General features: G+C 40.0%; 2 protein-coding genes across 3 annotated transcripts in view; both read right to left on the bottom strand.

Moving 5' to 3' along the window:
* Positions 1 to 1,749, bottom strand: part of ghrhrl (growth hormone releasing hormone receptor, like) — a 25,581-nt gene extending 23,832 nt beyond the window's left edge. The window contains exon 1 of the mRNA XM_005734142.1: positions 1,717 to 1,749. Coding sequence (XP_005734199.1) covers positions 1,717 to 1,749 — 33 coding nt within the window. The remainder of the gene's footprint in view (positions 1 to 1,716) is intronic.
* Positions 1,750 to 3,333: 1,584 nt separating this feature from the next.
* fyco1a (FYVE and coiled-coil domain autophagy adaptor 1a) overlaps positions 3,334 to 20,559 on the bottom strand; it is an 18,531-nt gene continuing 1,305 nt past the window's right edge. Inside the window, exons 2-18 of one of the 2 annotated variants that reach the window (XM_005734121.1) lie at positions 19,944 to 20,058; positions 19,215 to 19,321; positions 16,145 to 16,270; positions 14,966 to 15,072; positions 14,196 to 14,339; positions 13,962 to 14,055; positions 11,395 to 13,848; positions 10,795 to 10,887; positions 10,057 to 10,175; positions 9,808 to 9,975; positions 9,032 to 9,184; positions 8,628 to 8,857; positions 8,114 to 8,261; positions 6,505 to 6,591; positions 6,074 to 6,284; positions 5,336 to 5,445; positions 3,334 to 5,188 (exon numbers count right to left, since the gene is read on the bottom strand). In XM_005734121.1, coding sequence (XP_005734178.1) covers positions 5,113 to 5,188; positions 5,336 to 5,445; positions 6,074 to 6,284; positions 6,505 to 6,591; positions 8,114 to 8,261; positions 8,628 to 8,857; positions 9,032 to 9,184; positions 9,808 to 9,975; positions 10,057 to 10,175; positions 10,795 to 10,887; positions 11,395 to 13,848; positions 13,962 to 14,055; positions 14,196 to 14,339; positions 14,966 to 15,072; positions 16,145 to 16,270; positions 19,215 to 19,321; positions 19,944 to 20,004 — 4,488 coding nt within the window. In that variant the 5' untranslated portion in view covers positions 20,005 to 20,058 and the 3' untranslated portion in view covers positions 3,334 to 5,112. The remainder of the gene's footprint in view (positions 5,189 to 5,335; positions 5,446 to 6,073; positions 6,285 to 6,504; positions 6,592 to 8,113; positions 8,262 to 8,627; positions 8,858 to 9,031; positions 9,185 to 9,807; positions 9,976 to 10,056; positions 10,176 to 10,794; positions 10,888 to 11,394; positions 13,849 to 13,961; positions 14,056 to 14,195; positions 14,340 to 14,965; positions 15,073 to 16,144; positions 16,271 to 19,214; positions 19,322 to 19,943; positions 20,059 to 20,559) is intronic. The other variant, XM_005734122.1, reaches the window with a different exon arrangement.

Genomic DNA, 20,559 nt, shown 5'->3' with positions numbered 1-20,559 from the left:
CCATAAATACATGTACAATATCCACTCATATACAGAGATACACAGAAATCCTCCATCTTATCCATATTAAACCCATAATCGCACATAAGCACATATAAACTCACTGGCCACTTCAGTAGTTACACCTTGCTAGTTCTGTGTTGAGGCAAAAATGTGTGATGTCATGATAGCATCGCACATATGCTGCAGATTTGTTAGCTGCACATCTACAATGACAATCTCCCATTCCACCATATCCCAAAGGTTCTCTACTGCATTGAGATCTGGTGACTGTGGAGACCATTTGAGTGCAATGAACTCACTGTCATGTTCAGGAGAACATTCTGAGTTGAGCTTTGTGACACAGTGCTTTATCCTGCTGGAAGCAACAAGAACGGGATGGACATGGTCAGCAACAATACTCAGGTAGGCTATGTAGGGGCCCCAAGTGTTTGATACAAGGCTGGATGCTCTCATGTCGTTTATGCCAAATGCTGCCGCAGAAATCGAGAATCATCAGACCAGCCAATGTTTTTCCAATCTTCCGTTGTCCAATTTTAAAGAGGCTGTCGAATTGTAGCCTCAGTTTCCTCTTCTTCAACTGACCATTCTCCTCTGACCTTTGGTATTGACAAGAATCTTTTACCCAGGGAGCTGCTGCTCACTGGATATTTTCTCATTTTTGGACCATTTTCTGTAAACCCTAGAGACTGATATGTGAGAAAATACCAGCAGATCAGCAGCTTCTGACATACCCAGCCATCAGGCACCAACAACCCTGCTTCCTCAGACACTTAAATTACCTTTGCTCCTCATTCTAAAGCTGGGCTTTAACTTCAGCAGGTCATCCTGACCATGTCTACATACCTAAATACAATGAATTGCTATGATATTTGCATCAGGCACCTAAAACTGTACCTGACTGTAATCCGTGATGCTCTCTGTAATCTATAGTCTTAAAGCAACAGCAGTACATTAACATTGTGACAATATTTCAACTCCTTCAGTGTGCAGCTGAAACGCAGTATATCAGTGTGTACATTCACGTCAGAAAAATAAATACTTTAAACCTCTGTGAAGAACAATTGTCTGGAAACAGACGCAGAAGCTCAAAAAGGCGGATTGATTTGTTACCGATGTGCTTTTCTTTTAAGTAATGCAGTCCAAATCATGCAATCTGCACAGTCAGAGAAAATGTTTAAAAACATGACCTGGAGCTGATGCGCTTCAGCCGTGTAATTACACTGTTTTCTTGCTGCTTTGCTTCAGACACATTTATTTAATAATAGAATTATCTCTGGAAATTCGGCGACTTATAAGCTTTTCAGCTGATTATTACTTAATAAAAATAGTTCATCATGACTTTTCTTTAAAAAAAAAAAACCAACCCAACAAACATGCAGTCAAAGTAAAGACACTCACAGCTGGAGCCAAACACAGAGTGAGGAAAATCCCTCGGACACTGTACATGTCGTCCGCTCAGTAGGTTTCTCTCCGCTGAGTCCAAACTGCTTTCCTGAGACACTCTCCAGCAAGAGGACGGGATGCTGCGCTCTTTCCAGGTGTAAATATTATCAATATAGCAACAATATAAATGTAGGGATTCCGGGATGCATTTTCACAATAAAAGCCTCGCCCCTGGGCTTCTCGTATGTAATGCTTGTGGATAAACAACTTTTCACACATCTCCATGAAAACAACAACAACGCCAATAACGCAGGAATCGGGGAGACTGACCTGTATCAGGTACGTGTGGCGAATTTGGACCATATCGTTCTTGTCTTTTATTTTGAAAAGCAGCATCAGTTCCCAGCTTCAGCTGCAAGCTTCACAGCTCAGATGCAGTTAGAGCTGTGCTCCTCTGCCTTCCAGAGCCAGGCTGGGTCGCCAAATACGCATAAATATGTGCTTTGATAATATCACTTGCGTACTGTAGTTGGACAGCGTGTCTCATATCAAGCTGTCTTAAGGTTTTTTGTTTTGAGAGAGAAAAAACTTAGTACATTGCAATTGTACATTGCTAAAAAATAAAATAAATTAAAAAAAAATCAAGGGAAGCTCTAATATTTACAGTATAAACACAAAGTCAGTTAAACTTCAAGGTTATTCTATTCAAGTTTTCTTGATAATTTGTATCACGTTTTCTTGCAAAAAAGAAAAGAAAAGAAACGAGAAGACAATCTCTCCTCATCCCTCCTGATCTTTTCTCTAGATTTAGCATGAGATACTTGCAGCCCATTTACATTGCACAGGAAATCCAACTTCTCCAGTATAGCACATCCATACGTGCCATTGCAAGGCTTTCTCTGACTACTAGCACAGGAGTTTGCCAGTGGGACACTTGTACATGTTTCTGGCTAAACTGTCAGACGCAGAATCTCTGAGGGAGGTATGAGGGCCCAAGGTCCTATACAGGGAGTCTTGAGATGCCATCGTTTCACAAGACTATTTCATGCCTGTCACATATGCTCAGTGTGAACTCGCTGTCATCTGTAATACAGGTCCCAGTAAAGGATGGGAAGTCATACCGCGGAGTCCATTTCTGACAGTTTGGTCAGAAATATGGACATGTGTAGTCTGCTGGAAATAAATTTGCAGGGCTCTGGCATTGCCCTTCATGTTCCTTCTCTAACAAAGGAGTCGATATTGGTTGTACTCCTTAGCTGATGTCCTTCTACTATCCTGCCCAGCTTTCCTAGTGTAACAGCCTGTCTCCTCATATCTCCTCCACACTCTTGAGGCTCTGCTAGAAGACTCAGCAAAGCTTCTTGTGATGGCAGATATTGACGGGCCATCCTGTGGGATCTGAAACACCTGTGCAATCTGAATGGGCTGCCTGTACCATTTCACGCAGCCTGTAATTACACTGTGACATTATCAAAGACAAAAATAGAGAAAAAAACAGTCAAGAGAGATAAGGACTAAAGCTGCATAGGTCTCTGCTTCCTAACGTCTATTATTGTACGATCTACTGTACAATATAAAGCGCCTTGAGGCGACTGCTGTTGTGATTTGGCGCTGTATAAATAAAATTGAATTGAATTAAAACTGTGGTAACTCAGAGTTCCTTTAATTTTTTTGAGCTATGTATTTCATCTTTAACAGAGAAAAACACTCTGTGGTTTCTTTGTTTTGCAAAGCCATATCAGAATAGAGGATATAGGATTTACAACAGAGGAACCAACTAGCAGCTTTTGAACTCAGTTACTCATCAAACACAGAAAAAAAACTTCTTGTTTTTGTAGGTCATCCAACAGAAAGCAAATGTACATGGATGTAATGTTAAGAAACACGTTAAAGAGCTCATCTTGTTCCTTTGAAATACTAAATCAGACACAGATTAGTGCAGAGACATCATTTCTCTCATTTTATTCATGTTTGTAGGCTGTCTGGCAGGTCTCTTAGTTACACTCAAGTCTCTGTAGCATTGGTTACCACACAATTCATTCCCCCAGAGTAATCATTCAAAACCAGCTAGTAGAAAAATCTGTCCCTGTGTGCACTGTTGAAAAAGATAATAAAAACAGATTTTCATTTAATTTGTAACAAATTAAATATATTTTTCACAAAGTGCAGCTTTGTAAAGAAAACACCTTTGCATAGTTTTTGCATCAATTACACCCATCAAAGCTGATAAAAAGAGACCTGACTATAGTAGAAACAGGCCTCTACAAAAAGCAGCATACTCGCTTGACCCAGACCGTAGGGCTGTGTTCAAAAGTGACCAAAGTTGCTATTTCTTATTGCCTTGCTCAGAAACAAACAAACAAACAAACAAACAAAAACCAGAAATGAACATCCTACTTCATCACAAGAAAAAATGTATCATCCAGAGCAAAGATGAAAGGATTCCAGAGATTCATAAGGGGGGAAAAGCAAAAAGACATTTACACCGATAAAATAAAAAATATAGTATAATGTGCAGAACATGACTTAGATGCCATTTCACACAGAAAGTTAGTTAAGTATCAGTTAACAGAGTGATATCAATTCATACCAGATGATGTGTTCTAAGTTGACAACACAACTAAAAATGTGTAATTTGAACATCAAACATCCCTGACAGTTAGAATTACAAGGCACTTAGAAAGTACAGTAGCCTGTTACTACTCAGCAACATATTTAAAGTTAGAGTCATGCAAAGACTCAGTAAAGAAGAAACAGCATAAATTTAGTTCAATCTTTTTTTTCTTTTGTACCTCATAAGACTTACCCGTCCCCATGCTGCAGTTCACTCATAAAAGCAACACAATTAAAATAAAAATTTGCAAGTAATTTATAAAACAAACTAATTAGGAAGATATACTTCATCTTATTCCATAACCTGGATACAAAGAGAGCAAAATGGCAGTCTTCTATTTTTTAAAAATACATTTTCCAAAAACATAAAATGGGGCACGCATCCCCTAAAGGACAATTGCATTTCTAACTCCTGAGATTTGCACAAAGTGCTTATGGCATGTTGTGGAGCAGTAACTGCTTTTTCCAGGCCCCCTAAACACATTTCTGCTTTGCTTCTTTCTTGCCACAGTGTTCAAAAAAGTGACAAAGTGAACCAATGGTTTGCACCATAAAGATTGCACGAAACATTTAAAAATAACCACAAATTGTATTTAAAAAAAAAAGAAAAGAAAATCATTCTGTCTTCATAGACAACTTTTATAGTAAAGTATTTGTTGCTTCTGAACAATCTTATCAAATGTCATATTAGTGTTACTTGCGGTGACCTTCGTTCCTTAACACAACAACATTTTTGCTAAAACAGAAGCAAAACTAAAACTACCAAACTTGGCAAACCCCCCCAAAAAATCCAGCTTAACTAAATATACTTGAACTAAAGCCATGAATATTACTTGGTGCATGTATTTTTTTTAAATACCCTAAAAGTTGCATAGATATTTTTCCTTCTAAAACCTTTCTTGACAATATTGCATAGGCCACAGTTTACCAATAAACATACCTCAAAACACCAACACCGCACTGTTAAAGTGGTAAAGAGCATTTTTTGGAATAATATACTTGGTTTTGGAAACAAAAGTGGAAGTGGTCAGTGATAAGCCATAATGTCCGTTCTCCTTTTGGTTTGACAGTGGCATCAGGATGACGTCTCTGGGGGCAGAGTGAGAGTGAGTTTCATGGGCAGTCGCTGCCATCGTAGATTATGGACTTCTCCATGGTCAGATGGTAGAAAACCTTCTTGGAGATAAACCTGTTGAAGAATAGTTTTGGTTGAAAAGAAATTTAAAAATTTACATAAAAGCCGAACACAAATGCTGGCAAACATAATGGCATTTCTGTAATTTACACACTTCTGCAAAAAAAGAGGAACAAACTGTTCTAAACTATCGTGACCTACCGAGAGAAAGAGTTGTCAAAGATAAGGGTGTAGAGACCAGGATGCCGAACTTTCAGCTGTCCTTGAATGGTTTCTTTATGGGAAATGCAGCGAGTGAGAGGAATCAGGACCTGAGAACAGAACAGAAACAGGCCTTTAAAAATAATCTCAGTGCACAGGTGAAAGATTTGCCGCAGGTTTTCATAACAAATATAAATAAAGAATACGACGGTCATCAAAACTGAACCAAATCAAATTAAAAAAACAAACAAACATCAGGATATACCGACAAGGGAGGGAGTTGATAGAACGCCAGATGAAAGGTCACAACTCATTTAAAACCTCTGACATTTTAAGTAAAGAATGTGCAGCTCACCCTGCTGAGCAACAATGGCTTCCTGCAGTGGTTTTCTTCAGTCAATAATGTTTGAAAAATAAAGCAAAAAGACCGTGCAGTCTGTAGGGGTGACCATGAAAGCACACACTGGGTCTGGTGATAACTTCTGCTTTGAAATCATCACCTGTGAGTGTGGGGTATTTGAGTTTGGCAACAACCGGAAAGCCTTTCATGCAGGTTTGCGATTTCCTTCCATTTAAAATGATGTAATCTGCAACAGTTGCTTTTCTGGACGCTGCCAGTGGCAGACTTACAAGATGTGCACATCAACACATGCTCACAGTGTTTAGGCCTCTACACAAGAGGCTATATAAAAAAAAGGTAGACAGAGATTTCCTGAGCTCACAGTAAGTTAACTGTACCTTTGACTGTTGCACCGGAGTGTCAGTGGACTCCCGGTAAACCACGCTGAAGAAGATGCTCTTGGGCTCGGAGGAAAACATCCAGCTTATAGTTGGCCCAGAATCAATCACAGCAACAGTAATAACACTGTAGCTACTGGACTTAATGAAGAGCTCCCGGGAACTCTCACCAAACTTAGAGATATCATCAATGCTGAGAGGGACAGCCACCCTGTAATGATAATGAAGGTTTATGATTAGGGATGAGACCAGAACCAGAACCCATAGATATTTAAAGGATACCTTTTAATAGCAAACTTCTGACTTCAGGTTTTCCAGCCATATAAGATTTATTGCCAAGAAAGATTGTTACAGCAAAGAAATAATCAAATTTCCTTATGTTTTGTGCTAAGTTTAAGCATGATATATATTTAGACCACATGAAAACTCACGTGACTTCTCCTGATTTGAGAAGGTTGATCTCTGAATCCTGAACAGTGGGAACTTGCTCGTCATCAGGGGTCACTTCTCCTGTGCTTCTACAAAATCCGAAACGAGACGCAGAGAACAATAGTTATGAAAACTGTTGTGCAACACTTCAGTGGCAAAGACGTATTAAACAAAATAACTCGCATCAACATAAAACTCCACAGCATCTACACAGAGTGCAGCTAATTTTAATCTGTATTTTACATTTTGCTGGGACATGCTCAAACATCATATGCATTTGAAGTGGACTCAGATTTGTACCCACGGGTCAGTACTTTTGCATTTTAATGGATCATTTCTGCATGTTTTACCTCATTTCACCCAAACACAAATGCTTAATGTTAAAAACGCCAATTACATTGATTTTCAGCAACCTCACATCTTTGCTGCATAAATGTTATGATGATGCTGGTTAAGTAACCTGTTTCACACTAATAAAGCACTTTTTTGTTATAAAAGTTTCTTTATTTTAAGAACTATTAAGAGCAGTACACAAACATGTGTTCTCCAGAAAATGAAAGTAATCTGGTGGTACCGCTTCCTTTATTTCTTTTCTCTTATCTGTAAACACAACCCAGCAAACACGATCGAAACCCCAACATAACATCCCTGGTCACAACCGGTCGCGGTAGGCCTGCAAACACCGAACCACAGACATGTTGTCGCTGTTTCCATGTAGAACAGAGTGTTTTTAACAAAGTGATACATCTATTCAGATTATTGCAACGAAGGAATTAAATGCAACTGTCTTTCTTTGTTTTTTAGAAACTGACAGCTAATTTGTTTATTGCAGGATTGTGAACAGATGGCCACACGTCTCTGTGCACAAAAACAAGCATTACCAGAGTCTCCTCTTTAAAAAAAACAAAACAGTTTTAGGTCATTCATGTTTGCAGCCATCTGCTGTTTCATTTGTTGCTGTTGGATTTAACTTTTCTATCTGTGATGTCAGCATAATAAATCCAGGGAACATAACCTAGTTGAGCAACAACTCAATAAGCTCAGTAGGATAAGAACTGGGCTTGTTCATCACCACTGAGGTAAATGTTTGTTCTTTTTATTCTTGCTGTGGACAATGTTTTATTTTGTTTTATTCTAATCAACTAAGATGACTAGAAGATAATTATTGAATGCCTCTTTCTCACGAGGCCTCTCAAAGTGATGTCGGTGGGGTTTTTTAAACCAGGACTGGACCTTGACAAAAACGCCATCCGATGGTTATTCAACACTGAAATGTTTGCTTTGAAGTGTGTGAAGAGTTTTGTATCAACTCGACATTAACAAGCCGGCTGGTGCCACGTTTATGGTCTTTTCTAAGAGCAAAGCGAGACACTCACAACAGTTATGTGTTTTAAACAGATAACGATGATGTTACTGTTAATAATATAAGTTAAGAGCTGCTTAATTACTGGTGCTCAGCACTGTGGTATCTTGTGTTTTTTCTGACTGATCTCTCCAGCTAAGTTTCACCTGAGGACCCTGATCAGTTAATTACAGAGTGACACGCTGACTCTGAAAACAACACGCGGAGCAATGACTCATCGGCATCCGCTCCGCTTTGTCTGCACTCACAAATCCAGCGCTCCTGGATGCCTGCGGTCTTGTTCTCCCTCCAGGGACCCTGCAGTGGTCTGAGAGGTGGTATCACTGTCGTACACACCATTTACCTCCTCTTCTGTGATGATGTCAAAAGCTTCAGATGTGTTACTAGGATCTGACACTGAGAACGAACAGGTAAATATAGCAGATTAAATGCAACAAAGAACAATGTGCAGTCTGGAGTAAATAAAAAATCATCAGCATTAAAAAGGAAAAATGTAACAGGACTGAATTGAGACGAATGACGCAGTTTGTTTGTTTTTTCTGAATTTGAGCCAAACTGCGTTTTTCTCTGAATGAAAATGTCATCATCTTCCCCATTTGTCTATTGCACAGGAATTCACAGTAAAGGTTTCTGTCCTCCTTCCTCAACTAAACTTTCACTTCTGCTTACATGAAGAGTGAGGGTCAGATACGTACACCAATAAACTATCGGTGCATGTGGACATTTGTGAAATTAGTGAGTAAACATGTTTCTTCTTCTCACCTGTGACCCTGGGAGTTGGTATGTATGGAGCTGGTTCGGGAGGTGGTTGAGGTCCAGCTCCAGGTGGAGGAGGCTGCACATCCGAGGGGCTTAACTCTGCTGCCGTGAACCTCTCCACCACTGCACTATGTTGGGTGTAGCAGTGCCTGCAGCAGCGCTCCTTTTTCCCACTTTGCTTGGTCACAACATAGTTGTTGCTGCAGTAGTAGCAGAAGATGCGGCCACAGAGCCTACAACATTACAAATAAATAACTAAACATACATGCATAGAAATATTTTACCCATAATCCACATTTTTATCGAGTGTGAAAGTGGATTTGATTCTACGTTACATGCAGTGTGAAAATCAAATCAGGGTATGCACAAACATGAAAAGGAGAGTAGGCCTTGGTGCAGAACCAAACCTGCAATGATGTCTGCGCAGCCACCAGGTGAACTGGCCTTTGCAATCGAGACAGTTGGTGGCCTCCTGATCCACCAGCCACCAACGCTCCTCTGCTCGCAGTTTCTGCTCAAATTCCAGAGCATCAGACTTCTGCCACAGAGCATCTTTGTCCCTGATTCAAGCACAAAAATGACAATGAAACGTCAGATTTCAGTCTTGTCTTCAGTCTAGCCTTTAAATTTTTTTTGCGTGGGATGGATTTGGCTCAATTGTAACTCAATATTCAAAGCAGTTGAAGTATCGTGAACAATTGCTCGCTGAACAAAATTTGTCATTTAGTTGGACTTCGCTGCTTTAATGCAAAAGAACGCATACAAACTGAAACATGGAATATCTCTCCATTTCTGAAACGGTGCAACTAAGACAAATAATGAAGACGTGCATAATAAAAGAGCACAAATGGAAGAAATAACGTGGGCACATCCCACTGGAGTTGCATGAATCACTGTTTTTGTGTTTCATTCTATGCAGAGTATGAAAGCGTTTGAGGTTTCTGAATACAGTGAATAATGGTACACAAAAAGCTGTTGTTTATGTCAGTAGAGTCTCTCACCAACATTTTCTGCTCTTGTCTCCATCAAAGTCTTTCTGTCAAATCCAATCTCAGTAATTTAGCTCAGCATTTAGAGAAGCCTCCCCTCACCTGCTCCTCAGACCTAATGACACCTTTCCTCATTAAAATTTTCTCTCCTTGTTGACAGTCTTGCAAAGAACTACAAGAGACAATGGCCATACTTTAAGAGTTCGATGAGCCGCTCTTCAAGGTTCGCCTTGGTTCTGTTGAGGTCATCGATCTCTGCGGTCATCTTCAGATGACTGCTTTGTTTGTCAGCTTCCGCCGTCTTCAATTTCTCCTTTAATTCCTCGCAGGTCTTTTGTGCAGCCAGGAGTGCTTCTTCAGCCCTTTAGACACAAGAAAATTAGTAGAGATCCCTTTTTCCATTAAAAGTTGGAATTCACAAGTATTACTGATTATGAATGTACCTGGTTGCTGCGTCTTTGAGTTGCTCAATCTCGCTTTCATTTTCACGAATGGTTGCTTCTGTCTTGGTGATGTGAGCATCTTTCTCTCTCGTTAGGTGCAAGCATTCCTCATTCTCAGCCTTCGTAAAACAAATGCATGCAGTGTATCCATTAGCAATTTTTGTGTTATTTATAGAAGGTTTTTCCATATAAAAAAAATCAACCCTATTCATAATTGTTTGTTTTTCAAAGCCCTCTTGCTCTATAGGAGGGTATAGAAAAATAAATGGGAGCAACAACAGAAACCTGTGTTGAACCAATATTTGATAATATAAGGCCACAACTGCATTAAAACACCTAACCTCATGCACAAACATATGACCTCAAGCACACTTAGGTAAGCCATGTATCTGATGACGATCACAGAGCTTGTGTATCTTCTCCACTCTTACAACTAAAGACAAATTGGTCTTACAATAAACATGTCGTTACCTGTGAAAAGAATAAAAGTAAAAGAGACTTAAAAGAAATCTGCTGAGGAACAAAACAAATAATAGAATTTGTCATATTTTATGTAATGTTTAGCTTCCTTTGCTCCAATCATTATGCAGATAATTAAAACGTTGATGTCTGCTCCAGGCTATATATTAAATATTAGAATTCTTGGTGATCTAACTAGTATTTTTCCAACATGACTTTGTATCTACTTGTGTTGTTGCCATAAATGGCTGGATTAGACTGCATTTGAAAAATACAAACCTCTAGTTCAGAAACTTTAGCCTGCAAGCTGGACTTGTTCCTCTGCTCCTCCTGCAGCTCGGCCGTCACCTTGTCCAACTGTTCGTTCAAACTCTGAAATGTGAGCGTAAGAGACGGGTTTCACAGCCATGCTCGTGTCTTTGAACTAAACGATAATGAGCTAACAGATTAAATAACAATGTCAACATGCTGTTACTGATCGTCATTTTATTCTAGGGTGTTACCTAAAAAAAGTTTAATGTGCTCATTAGTGCTAAACGCAAAGTACAGCTGGAGCTGAATGTTTTTGATCATAAATCAAAAGCTCTGAGACCAACTGAAATTTTATCTAGTCATGGCTCTAGATGAAAAAGCCAGAGGACGCCAGAAGGAAACATGTACACCAAATATTCTGAAGTTGTTTCATCTGAATTAACAATGACAACAGGTGCTGTTGAAGACAAAGTCCGGGGTTCAATCCACTGGTGCACGTGAACGGTTTTCTGAGATATTCTGGTGAAAGCAATGAACTGACTGAGATGTCTATCCCCGAGTTCAGTTATTAAAATTAATTACTGCTGGTTTAAGACAAGTCATGATTAACACGTTTATTCCTCTCACCTTTATCTGCACTTGATAGTTCATGCTCTCTGAGCTCATCTGGAACTTGATGGCCTCCATCTCCTCTTTGTTTGAGTCCTTAATGGTTTGCACTTGGTTTTTAGTCTTTTCCAGTTCTTCTTGGAGCTCCACGATAGTCTGCGGAAGTGCCTCTTTCTGTGTAAGCTCCTTTCTTAAACTGTTATTCTCCAGTTGTAGTTCTTCCATACACTTCTCTAGTTGCTCAACCCCTTTCTCCAGCTCTATAATCTTCCCAGAATCGCCTTCCCAGTGCCCTCTGACCTCCTCTTTTTCTGCACTGAGTTTACAGATGGTCATCCCCAGCTCTGCCATCTCGGTGTTTGCCCTGTGCAAACCCTCGCGGATCTCGTTGTTCTCTAAAGCTAGCTTACTATTGTCTGCCTTCAGGGTAGACAACTCTTCTCGCATGGCGGCTGCAGCTATGGCTAGCTCGGCATGAGCAGCGACTTCGTGATCATGCTTTTCAATGAGCGCCTCTTCCTTCTTTTTGCACTCCACGAGCTCTGCAACATGCTTCTGATTCAGTGCCTCTGTCTGGGATTTAAGTTGCTCAGTCAGGGTCCTGAGCTCATTTCTTTGGGCTTCTGTCACCTCCAGCTGTGCTTTTAACTTTAACTTTTCTTCCTCAGATCTCTGCACCTGCACCCTAAGGTCCAGGACTTCTGCCTGGAGTCTGGACACTTCTTTCATCCTGACTTCCAACTGGACTTCAACCACAGCTAGTTTTCCGATTATTTCCTGATTTTCCTTGGCTTCGACAGCACTCCTCTCCAACTGCGCCATCTCCATCACCTGCTTCTCAGAGGTCACACTTTTAAGCATTTCACTCTGTTTAGCACAGGTGGCTTCAGCATCAGCTTTGGCAATCTCAAGTTCCTTCTCCTTGGTCTCCAAATCTTTTAGCCTGGACTGCAACTTAACAAGGTCAGTCTCTTTACTCTCGAGCTGGGCCTCTTTGACTTGGAGCTGTTCCTGAAGACTGGCTTCATTATTGCGTGAAGCTCCTAAGTTTTTTTCCAATTCTCCAATTTGTCCATGAGCATTCTTCAAGTCTGCCTGGATGAGGTTAAGAGCTGCTTTGCCAGTGTTCTGCTCCTCCCTCAGACTCTGATTCTCCTGCTCCAGACGCTTCAATGTGGTCTCTGAGAGCTTTGCAGCCATGGTGGCTCGCTGCAGACTTTCATCCAGCTTACAGTTCTCTTCACGCAGTCGCTTTTCTTTTTCATCTACTGTCACCTTGGTGTCATCCAGCTGGCTTCTAAGTTGTTTCTCAGAAGCTCTTAAAGCTGCTAATTCAGCCTCAAGCACCGATCTGTTTTCTGCCATCTCCTTTTCTAGCTCGGAGTACTCTGTCTTGCTGTTTTCTATCTTCGTAGCTTGTTCTTTGACATTCCCCTCCAGCTCAGCAATCCTAGTATTCAGTTTGTCTCTCTCTGTGATCAGACCCTGGTTCTTGCTTTGCAGCTGTTGTAGTGTCTCAAGGCTGGAGGCTAGCTCCACCTCTTTTCTTTTAAGCTGTTCTATACGGGAAGCAACTTCTGCTTCTAAAGACTCTTTTAAGTCACCAATATTTTTCTGCATCTCATCTTTATCTTCTTGTGCCCTCTTCTTCACCTCTACTACCTCTTTCTCTTTCTCCTCTAGAGATCGTTGGAGGTCTTGCAGTTGCCTCTGTAGGTTGCTAGCCTCCTTCTCTTTCACTACCAAGGCCCCCTGCAACTTGTCAACTGTAAAGCACTGCTCCTCCACTTTTTCCTCCAACTTGACTTTCTCCTCAGACACAGATGAAAGTAATGCTCCGAGTTTTGTTTCAGCATCCTTTGCAGATGTCTCTTTGACTCTAAGCTCTTCCTCTAGCCTTTCTGTTTGCCTCCTCTTCTTCTCAACCTCAGCTACTGCTTCTAACTTCCCTTTCTCTGCTTCTTTCAACCTGTCCAGCAACTCGTGTATCTTTTGTGCAGAATCAAAGGACTTGGCCGTCTGCTGGTCCTTCTCATTCAGAAACCCGCCCATCTTGGCCATGAGCTCCATGTTCTTCCCGTCAGCAACAGCCAGCTTTTCCTGAAGCAGCAGCTGCTCAGCCTGCTTGGCTTGTTCCCCAGTTCTGAGTGCTTCTACCTCTCTGGATAAAGCCGTCTCTCTCTGCTGCAGAGCATAAAAGTTTTCTTGCAAGCCTTTTTGTTGCTCATTAAGTGTAAGCGATGCATCCAGCTGTCTCTGCAGATCTACAACAACTCCTCTCAGCTCTTCACTCTCCTCGCCAAGCTGCTGCATCTTATCTTGGAGTTCTCGGTGCTTCAATTCTGAACGGTCAAGCTCAAGTCGAAGTTCTTCAACTTCACTGACATCTTCTCTGCAGGCAGGCAGCGACTCATTCAGGTCATTCAGCAGACCCTGACCATAGTCAGGGCTGGAAAGGAACTCAGATGCTTGCTTTATGGTTTCAAGGGAAACAAAGGAAGAAGAAAAGGAATAATGAAAATCTTGCAATCATTTGAAAGTTAATAAAAAATTAAATGATGTTATTAGAGACAGACATCAGTTACCTGGGAGTAAGAGCTGGCCAGACTGTTAATACTGGAACTGCGACTGGGTGGTTTCCACATATGGCCAGGTGAGTTTGCACTTCCCAGTGTCCTCCTGTTAATTATAAAACAATTCAGATAATGAGAAATACGGATTAATGCCAGACAACCTGACTAAGTGGGTTCAAAGGCAGAGATATATCACCTTTTAATGTTCTTTTAATTTTACATTATTTTCATTAGTTATTTTGTTACCTTGCAAAAGTCGGCCAGGAGGCATCAAGGTCATAACCTCTTGATGCTACGTCAAACTGGACTTCGTTGAGCTCGTACAGGTGACTGATGATGTCCACACTAAGGTGAGGCTTCAAGAAGGGACTTCTTGCATAGTACCAGTCACTGTGAGGACAGAGGTGAGAAAGACAACGTGACAGCACACAGCAAAACCACAAAAAACTAATTAAGTTTAAAATTTGAACTTTAATAATATACTTTTGAAAGTAAACAGTAAAGAAAGGAAATGTCACCTAGAAAAATTACACACACACACACACACACACACACACAAACACATTAAGCTTCTTAGGCTGTAGTAAATAGTCTGTAGCATCAAAAATCAACCATATTTCTCTTTAAAATTAAGATTGAGAATTTTGCATTTTTCTAGTCATTAAAATAAGTCTACCGCACTAAACACACTCATTTCACTCAAGTAAGTGACTGAACTGAAAGCGACTTCATAATAACTAGACTGTTATACATACTCTACTATTATTTCGTAGGAGAGCTACTTCTAGGACGTTCATTAAGAGAACAGAAAACGATGACGTCAAACGCTACATCAAACAGAAAAATCAACATCTGATTCAGTTTCCATGATTGTCAGCCATAAACAGCTGGCTCACTTCTGCCAGTGTTTCATGGGCTCTATTCAAATTTAACAATCTTGTCGATTTAAATCAAATATGTGTGTTCTTTTATTTTTTAATGTCAGCATAGAAATAATCGGGCTGTGACAGGCTTACCTGGTGACTCTCTGGTTCATTAGGCACTGCTGCAGCGTGTCAGCCAGTCGCTGATGTACGAGGGAGTAGCGAATAAATGCTCTTCCTTTCCCCAGAGATGTTTTTAGCTATTAAAGCAAATCAGAGATTATTACACATGGTCCTTAAAAAAACATGTACTGACATTGCCGGGAGTCAAAGACTACAAAGAAAAATATCTTTCTGTTTAGCCTTTACGAGAACAAAATGAACAACTCTAGTCTCTAAATAACAAAATCTAACTGAAAGACAGGCACAAATAATATAAAACTGACAACAAGAAACACATTAAAAAGCAAACAAAAAAATTCACAATATGTTGTTAATTGAAGCCACTTAAACTACTAAAATGTGTCCTGAGTTTTATATATTTATATATATACAGAGTACACACAGCAAAAGACTGATCGCCGTTAAATGCAGAACTGACCCCCACAGGAAATCCGTCTTACCTGTTGCAATAAGACTGTACAACTCTTTCTCGCTCTGTAGACGACTTTTTTAGGATTGATATTAATGTAATTTATGTCTTTTTACTCAGATTGTGCATTATTATTATTATCGTTATTCATCTGTATGCTATTGAATGTTTTTCCCATTCCCCCATTATATGCTGGTACTCTATTTTTATTCATTGCACCGACATTATGTCACTTGCATTCATAGTTATTTTATTTTATTCTATTCTTGTATAATCATTTTTCCCCCTCTTGCCGCAGTGAACATGTCTATGACAAAAGAATTTCCCTCGGGATAAACACAGTTTTTAGATTCTTCAGATTCTAAGTAACAAGGCAAAAATTGAAGTATGTAACTAGCATGAATGTTTAAAGGTCTGTCTGATATTGTCGCCATGCAAGCAGAACTATGTTACTCTGTTTCCACACGTCTCATTACTGTTTCTCACACCTGGCACAAAATCGTAAATAGTCAGCTTCAGATGGTTGAGATTAATGTGCCGCCTGAGGACACATGACGCCCACTCATTTTCATGACTATTACCTGCTCTATTCTCACTCAGGTGCACTGTAAGGGTTATAGGGGTTTAAGGTCTGACCCGACAGTGCTGGACACCTCAATCTGGTGATGTCTAGGAAAGTTCAGAGCTGCAGTGCATTTGTGGAAAGTGGCTTTAGTGGTGTCATTATTAACAAATCTCACCTCAGTGATGGATTTGACAAAGCGGATACCGTCATTGGCTCCTTTGATCTTAGCCAGGCATTCACTGAAGTAATCCCAGTAGTCTTTCTTTGTGCCAAGAAATGTGGTCTTCTCCTTCTGGTCAAACTGAAAGAAGGTATCAGAAACTGTAAGAAAGCGACATGGCACCCAAACTATCCTGAATTGAAGTCTATATGAGATTTCCACAGCAGCAAAAATGGTGAAAGAAGTATAAAGTTAGGTCCACAGGCTGTAAGACATCTTTTGCGGTTTTGACTGTAAAACCCTGGAATTTTAAATCAAACAATCAAGATGTGATTAAAGTGCAGACTTTCAGCTTTAATTTAAAAGCATTTTATTAACTATTAACAAATTAAAGCCACATTTATGTATTGTGTGTATAGTTTCCAAGGCTCAAAAGTAATTGAGCGCCTGACTGATAAATAGTTTTACAGCCAGATGAAGCCTGTATTAGACATAAAAGTTCTGGAGTTGATTCAAATTGTTCAACTTTGAAGTCCAAACAGTTGCCAATACATGTGAATGCATTTAAATTCAAATTCAAATTCAAATTCAAATTCAAATTCAAATTCAAATTCAAATTTTATTTGTCACGTACACAGTCATACACAGTACGATATGTAGTGAAATGCTTGGACAACTGCTCGTGACCTAAAGAAAACAAAAAAGGAAAAGGCTATGAATAAGATAGGAAATAAATATGAAAAATTAAAAAGGGTAAATTTAACTAGGAAGGAATAAAATATAAATTAAGGTTAAAAATGAAATTTACCAGCTCAATAACACCAAAAGGCCTGAACGGCCACAGAAGACGACTAAAGCGGATGATGAATGAATTACAAATAAGATAAACACCTTCATAACATCTAAGTAAGTCAAGAGCAATCTCGAACAGGTAGGTGTATCCCTGTCAAAGTCTGCAATCAGAAGATGCCTTTATAAATGTTAATACAGACCGTTCACAACAAGGAGCAAACCACTAGTTGCACTCAAGAACAGAACAGCTAGATTGGACTTTAACAGAAAACATCTGAAACGGTCTGTCCAGTTCTAGGGAACAGCAAAAAGGTCTTTGGTCAGATGAAACATTTAACTTATACCAGAATAATGGCAAGATGGAGAATGGAGAAAGAAACGAATAGCTCACCATCCAGAGCATACAACATCACATGTCAAACATGGAGGAGGCAGAGTTATGGCATGGCTTTGTATGGTTGCCAGTGGAACCAGGACACTGATGTTTGTTGATGTGATGGCTGACAGAAGTAGCAGAATGAAGGAAAGTGTACAAGGCCATGCTCTATGCTCAGATTCAGCCAAATGCTCCAAAACTGATCAGAGCTTCACAGTACAAATGGATAATAACCAAAAGGACACTGCAAAAGAAACCCAAGGGTTTCCTCAAGGTCGGGAAATACTCTTCAAAGGTCAAGTCAAGTCATCTGATCTCAACCCAATAGATCAGGGGTGGGGGAACCCAAGGGCCGGTGTCCTGCAGGTTTTAGATGTGTTCTTGATCCAACACAGCTCATTTAAATGGCTACATGACCTCCTCAGCATGTCCTAAGTTCTCCAGAGGCCTGGCAATGAACTAATCATTTGATTCAGGTGTGTTGACCCAGGGTAGGGCTGTGCGATATGACCAAAATCTCATATCCCGATATAAGAATTCTATCGTCCCGATAATGATATAAATCACAAAAATGTAACATTTTCTGTAAATTCTGTGACTCTCGGGCAGCTCGACTTGCGTGAAGTGTTTCCAGCTGCGCGTCATGTAGCTGGAGTCGAGTGTTTTAACTGATGCATGAAACGATACATTTTTAGACATAAGTTGTAACGGCCGCCGTTTTCTTTGTGAGTATTTATTACACGGCGTGCTGCGGGGAAAAGCCTGTTCTAACGTTTGAGTCTAAGGTTTATTTTTTAGCACCTGGCGGCTCTTTTTTAATTCTCATCCGTAAATACTCTGCATCTTTCACGTGATTCAGTTTATTTTGAAAAGTCTCAACAGGATCTTGAGCTTTATTGTGAAAGGTTTATGTGGAACATAAACAAGTGGACACGCGATGCTGTTACGTCGTTGTTGCTAACCACAACGCATAAAAACAGGCGCTTGTCCGTCTGTAGTGTGGTTATATTAAATATAAGAGAAAGAGAGAACTTTAAGAAATTAATATAGCCACTACAGTGACCATCAAAACGATGAAAAAATATTGCTGTAAACAGTTTATTTTGTGACACCACGAAACAAACAATAGCATAAAATGAAACGATAGACGTTTTTATATCGTCATCCGATATATATCGTTATATCGAACAGCCCTAACCCAGGGTGAGATCTAAAACCTGCAGGACTTTGAGGCCTGGAGTTCCCAACCCCTGAAATAGAGCATGCAATATCCAACTGAAGAGAAAACTGAAGGCAGAGAAATCCACAAATGTCAACAACTGTAGGATAGCTGCAATAAAAGCTTAGAAGAGCTTCTGAAGGGAGGAATCACAGCTTTTAGTGATGTCCATGAGTTCTAGACTTTAGGCAGAGAAAGCATGATCAGAATACAAACAATCCTTACATTTAAAATTATGTTAGTCTGTCCAGTTAATTTTAAGCTTCTGAAAATGGGGTCTATGATGTATGATAAACAGTTAATGCAAATTTTCCGTTAAATCCCATAAATTAAAGGTGAAAGGTTGCACTTCAAGAAATACAGAGATGGAAAATTACAAAAAGTTGTCACTGTCAAAAAACCCTTTGGACCTAAACTTCCTGTTGAAGAAGACTTTTTCTTTCATATATAGATATATTTTATATCAAGGCAGCAGAATTTTTTTTAGCGTTTTTGACTCTTGATTCAATTTAGTGCCTGGAGAAGTCAAACAGGAAGGTAAGTATTTACAGACACTAGTTAAGGACAAATAAGATCATTGAGTAATGTGTCATGTAAAATGCTGTGTTTCTCCAGTTAATTAGCTTCCTGTCCATTTTCTTAATTTTGTTTCATCTAAGAAACTACGTGTTGTTCCTTAGCTAGCTGTGTAACCTCACCTGCAGCAGGTACTCCAGTTTGTTGGCAAATTTCTGGAGATTGGTGCTGTCATCTGTGATTGGCTCCCCAGTTTCTCTGTATTCCTTTGCAAGCTCTGCAACAGACTCTGAAATAGACACAAAAATAATTCCAAACCGATCACCGGCAAAGCAGGTAGATTATGTTGGAAAACTGGGAACTGTTCATACATTTTATATAAAGTAAACTTAAAAACAGAAAGAAGCAGCATGTCTTCATTCAGCTAATTTATTAAGACAGGAAACTGAGTGAATGCAAAGTGTACATTTTGGTAACACACAAACTCAAATAGTCCTGGTACCTATAACTCTAACCACTTCCACTGTCACGCTCTTCCAGTAAAGCTGATTTTTACATAAAAACTTGCCTCTTATCCATCGTAAAAACTGGAAAGACACCCGTGATGGATGCACTCTGAGCACGCATTCTCTGTCTCGCTGCATGCTGACAGAGGCTGCCACCACACCCTTACAACACAAACATGAGGTCAGATGCCTGTGCTTCCAAATGGTTTGTTGACAAGGGTCAGTCAGTCTCCCTCTGCTAAATTGTACTCAGACTTGACTCTATGGCAGACATCCTGAAATCACAGCTTGCTAACTCTCTTTCTCTTCTTCTCAGTCAGGCCATGTCAGTTAACAACTGACGTCTGCCAGTGTAATTGCACACACACACACACACACACACACACACACACAAAGCTGACAAACCATGCAAATCTCGGATAATCCTCTGGAGCTGGTTCTCCTCGACCCTAGTCCCCGCAGCCATGGCCCCACCTCTCGCTCCCTGGCAACCAGGGGTCACAGGGTCGTATAAAGTCTGCTGAATCAGAAAATCAGAACCAGTTAGGAACAAAAGGAGGATCACGGCTCCCTCTTTATTCTCTTATGGCCACATATGATCCACACAAACGTGTGTGAGGATGAGAACACTTCTCAACATCTTTGCGGCAAATGCAGTTTAGGCCAGACATTCAATCTAACAGAGGTACAATAGTTTGTGACAGAGCACAGTATTTACTGTGGATATCAGATTTTAACAAAAGGCTAAACATAAATACATCCTCATAGGTCTCTACTACAAAGCAAGTTTAATGCGCGGACGGTATCTTTCTGTTATCTGGATTCACTTCTCCTAACATTATCAATCAGGATAAGCAGGTTATTAATTCACTAAGTTAGCTCATCTAATCAGTTACAACTGCTGATAAGTGTACTGGCAACTGAGCTGCTGATTATTAAAAGTAAGATGAAACTGTACTATGAGAAAATACATTGTGGTTAACACACAGCACAGACTGAAAGAATAAAAGAAAAGAGGTGC

Source organism: Pundamilia nyererei, unplaced genomic scaffold (genome assembly GCF_000239375.1).
Source record: "Pundamilia nyererei isolate P.nyererei 1_Seehausen unplaced genomic scaffold, PunNye1.0 scaffold00056, whole genome shotgun sequence".
Taxonomy (NCBI): Eukaryota; Metazoa; Chordata; class Actinopteri; order Cichliformes; family Cichlidae; genus Pundamilia; species Pundamilia nyererei.
The sequence above is the reverse complement of the archived record's forward strand: the minus strand, read 5'-3'. Positions and strand labels throughout refer to the sequence as shown.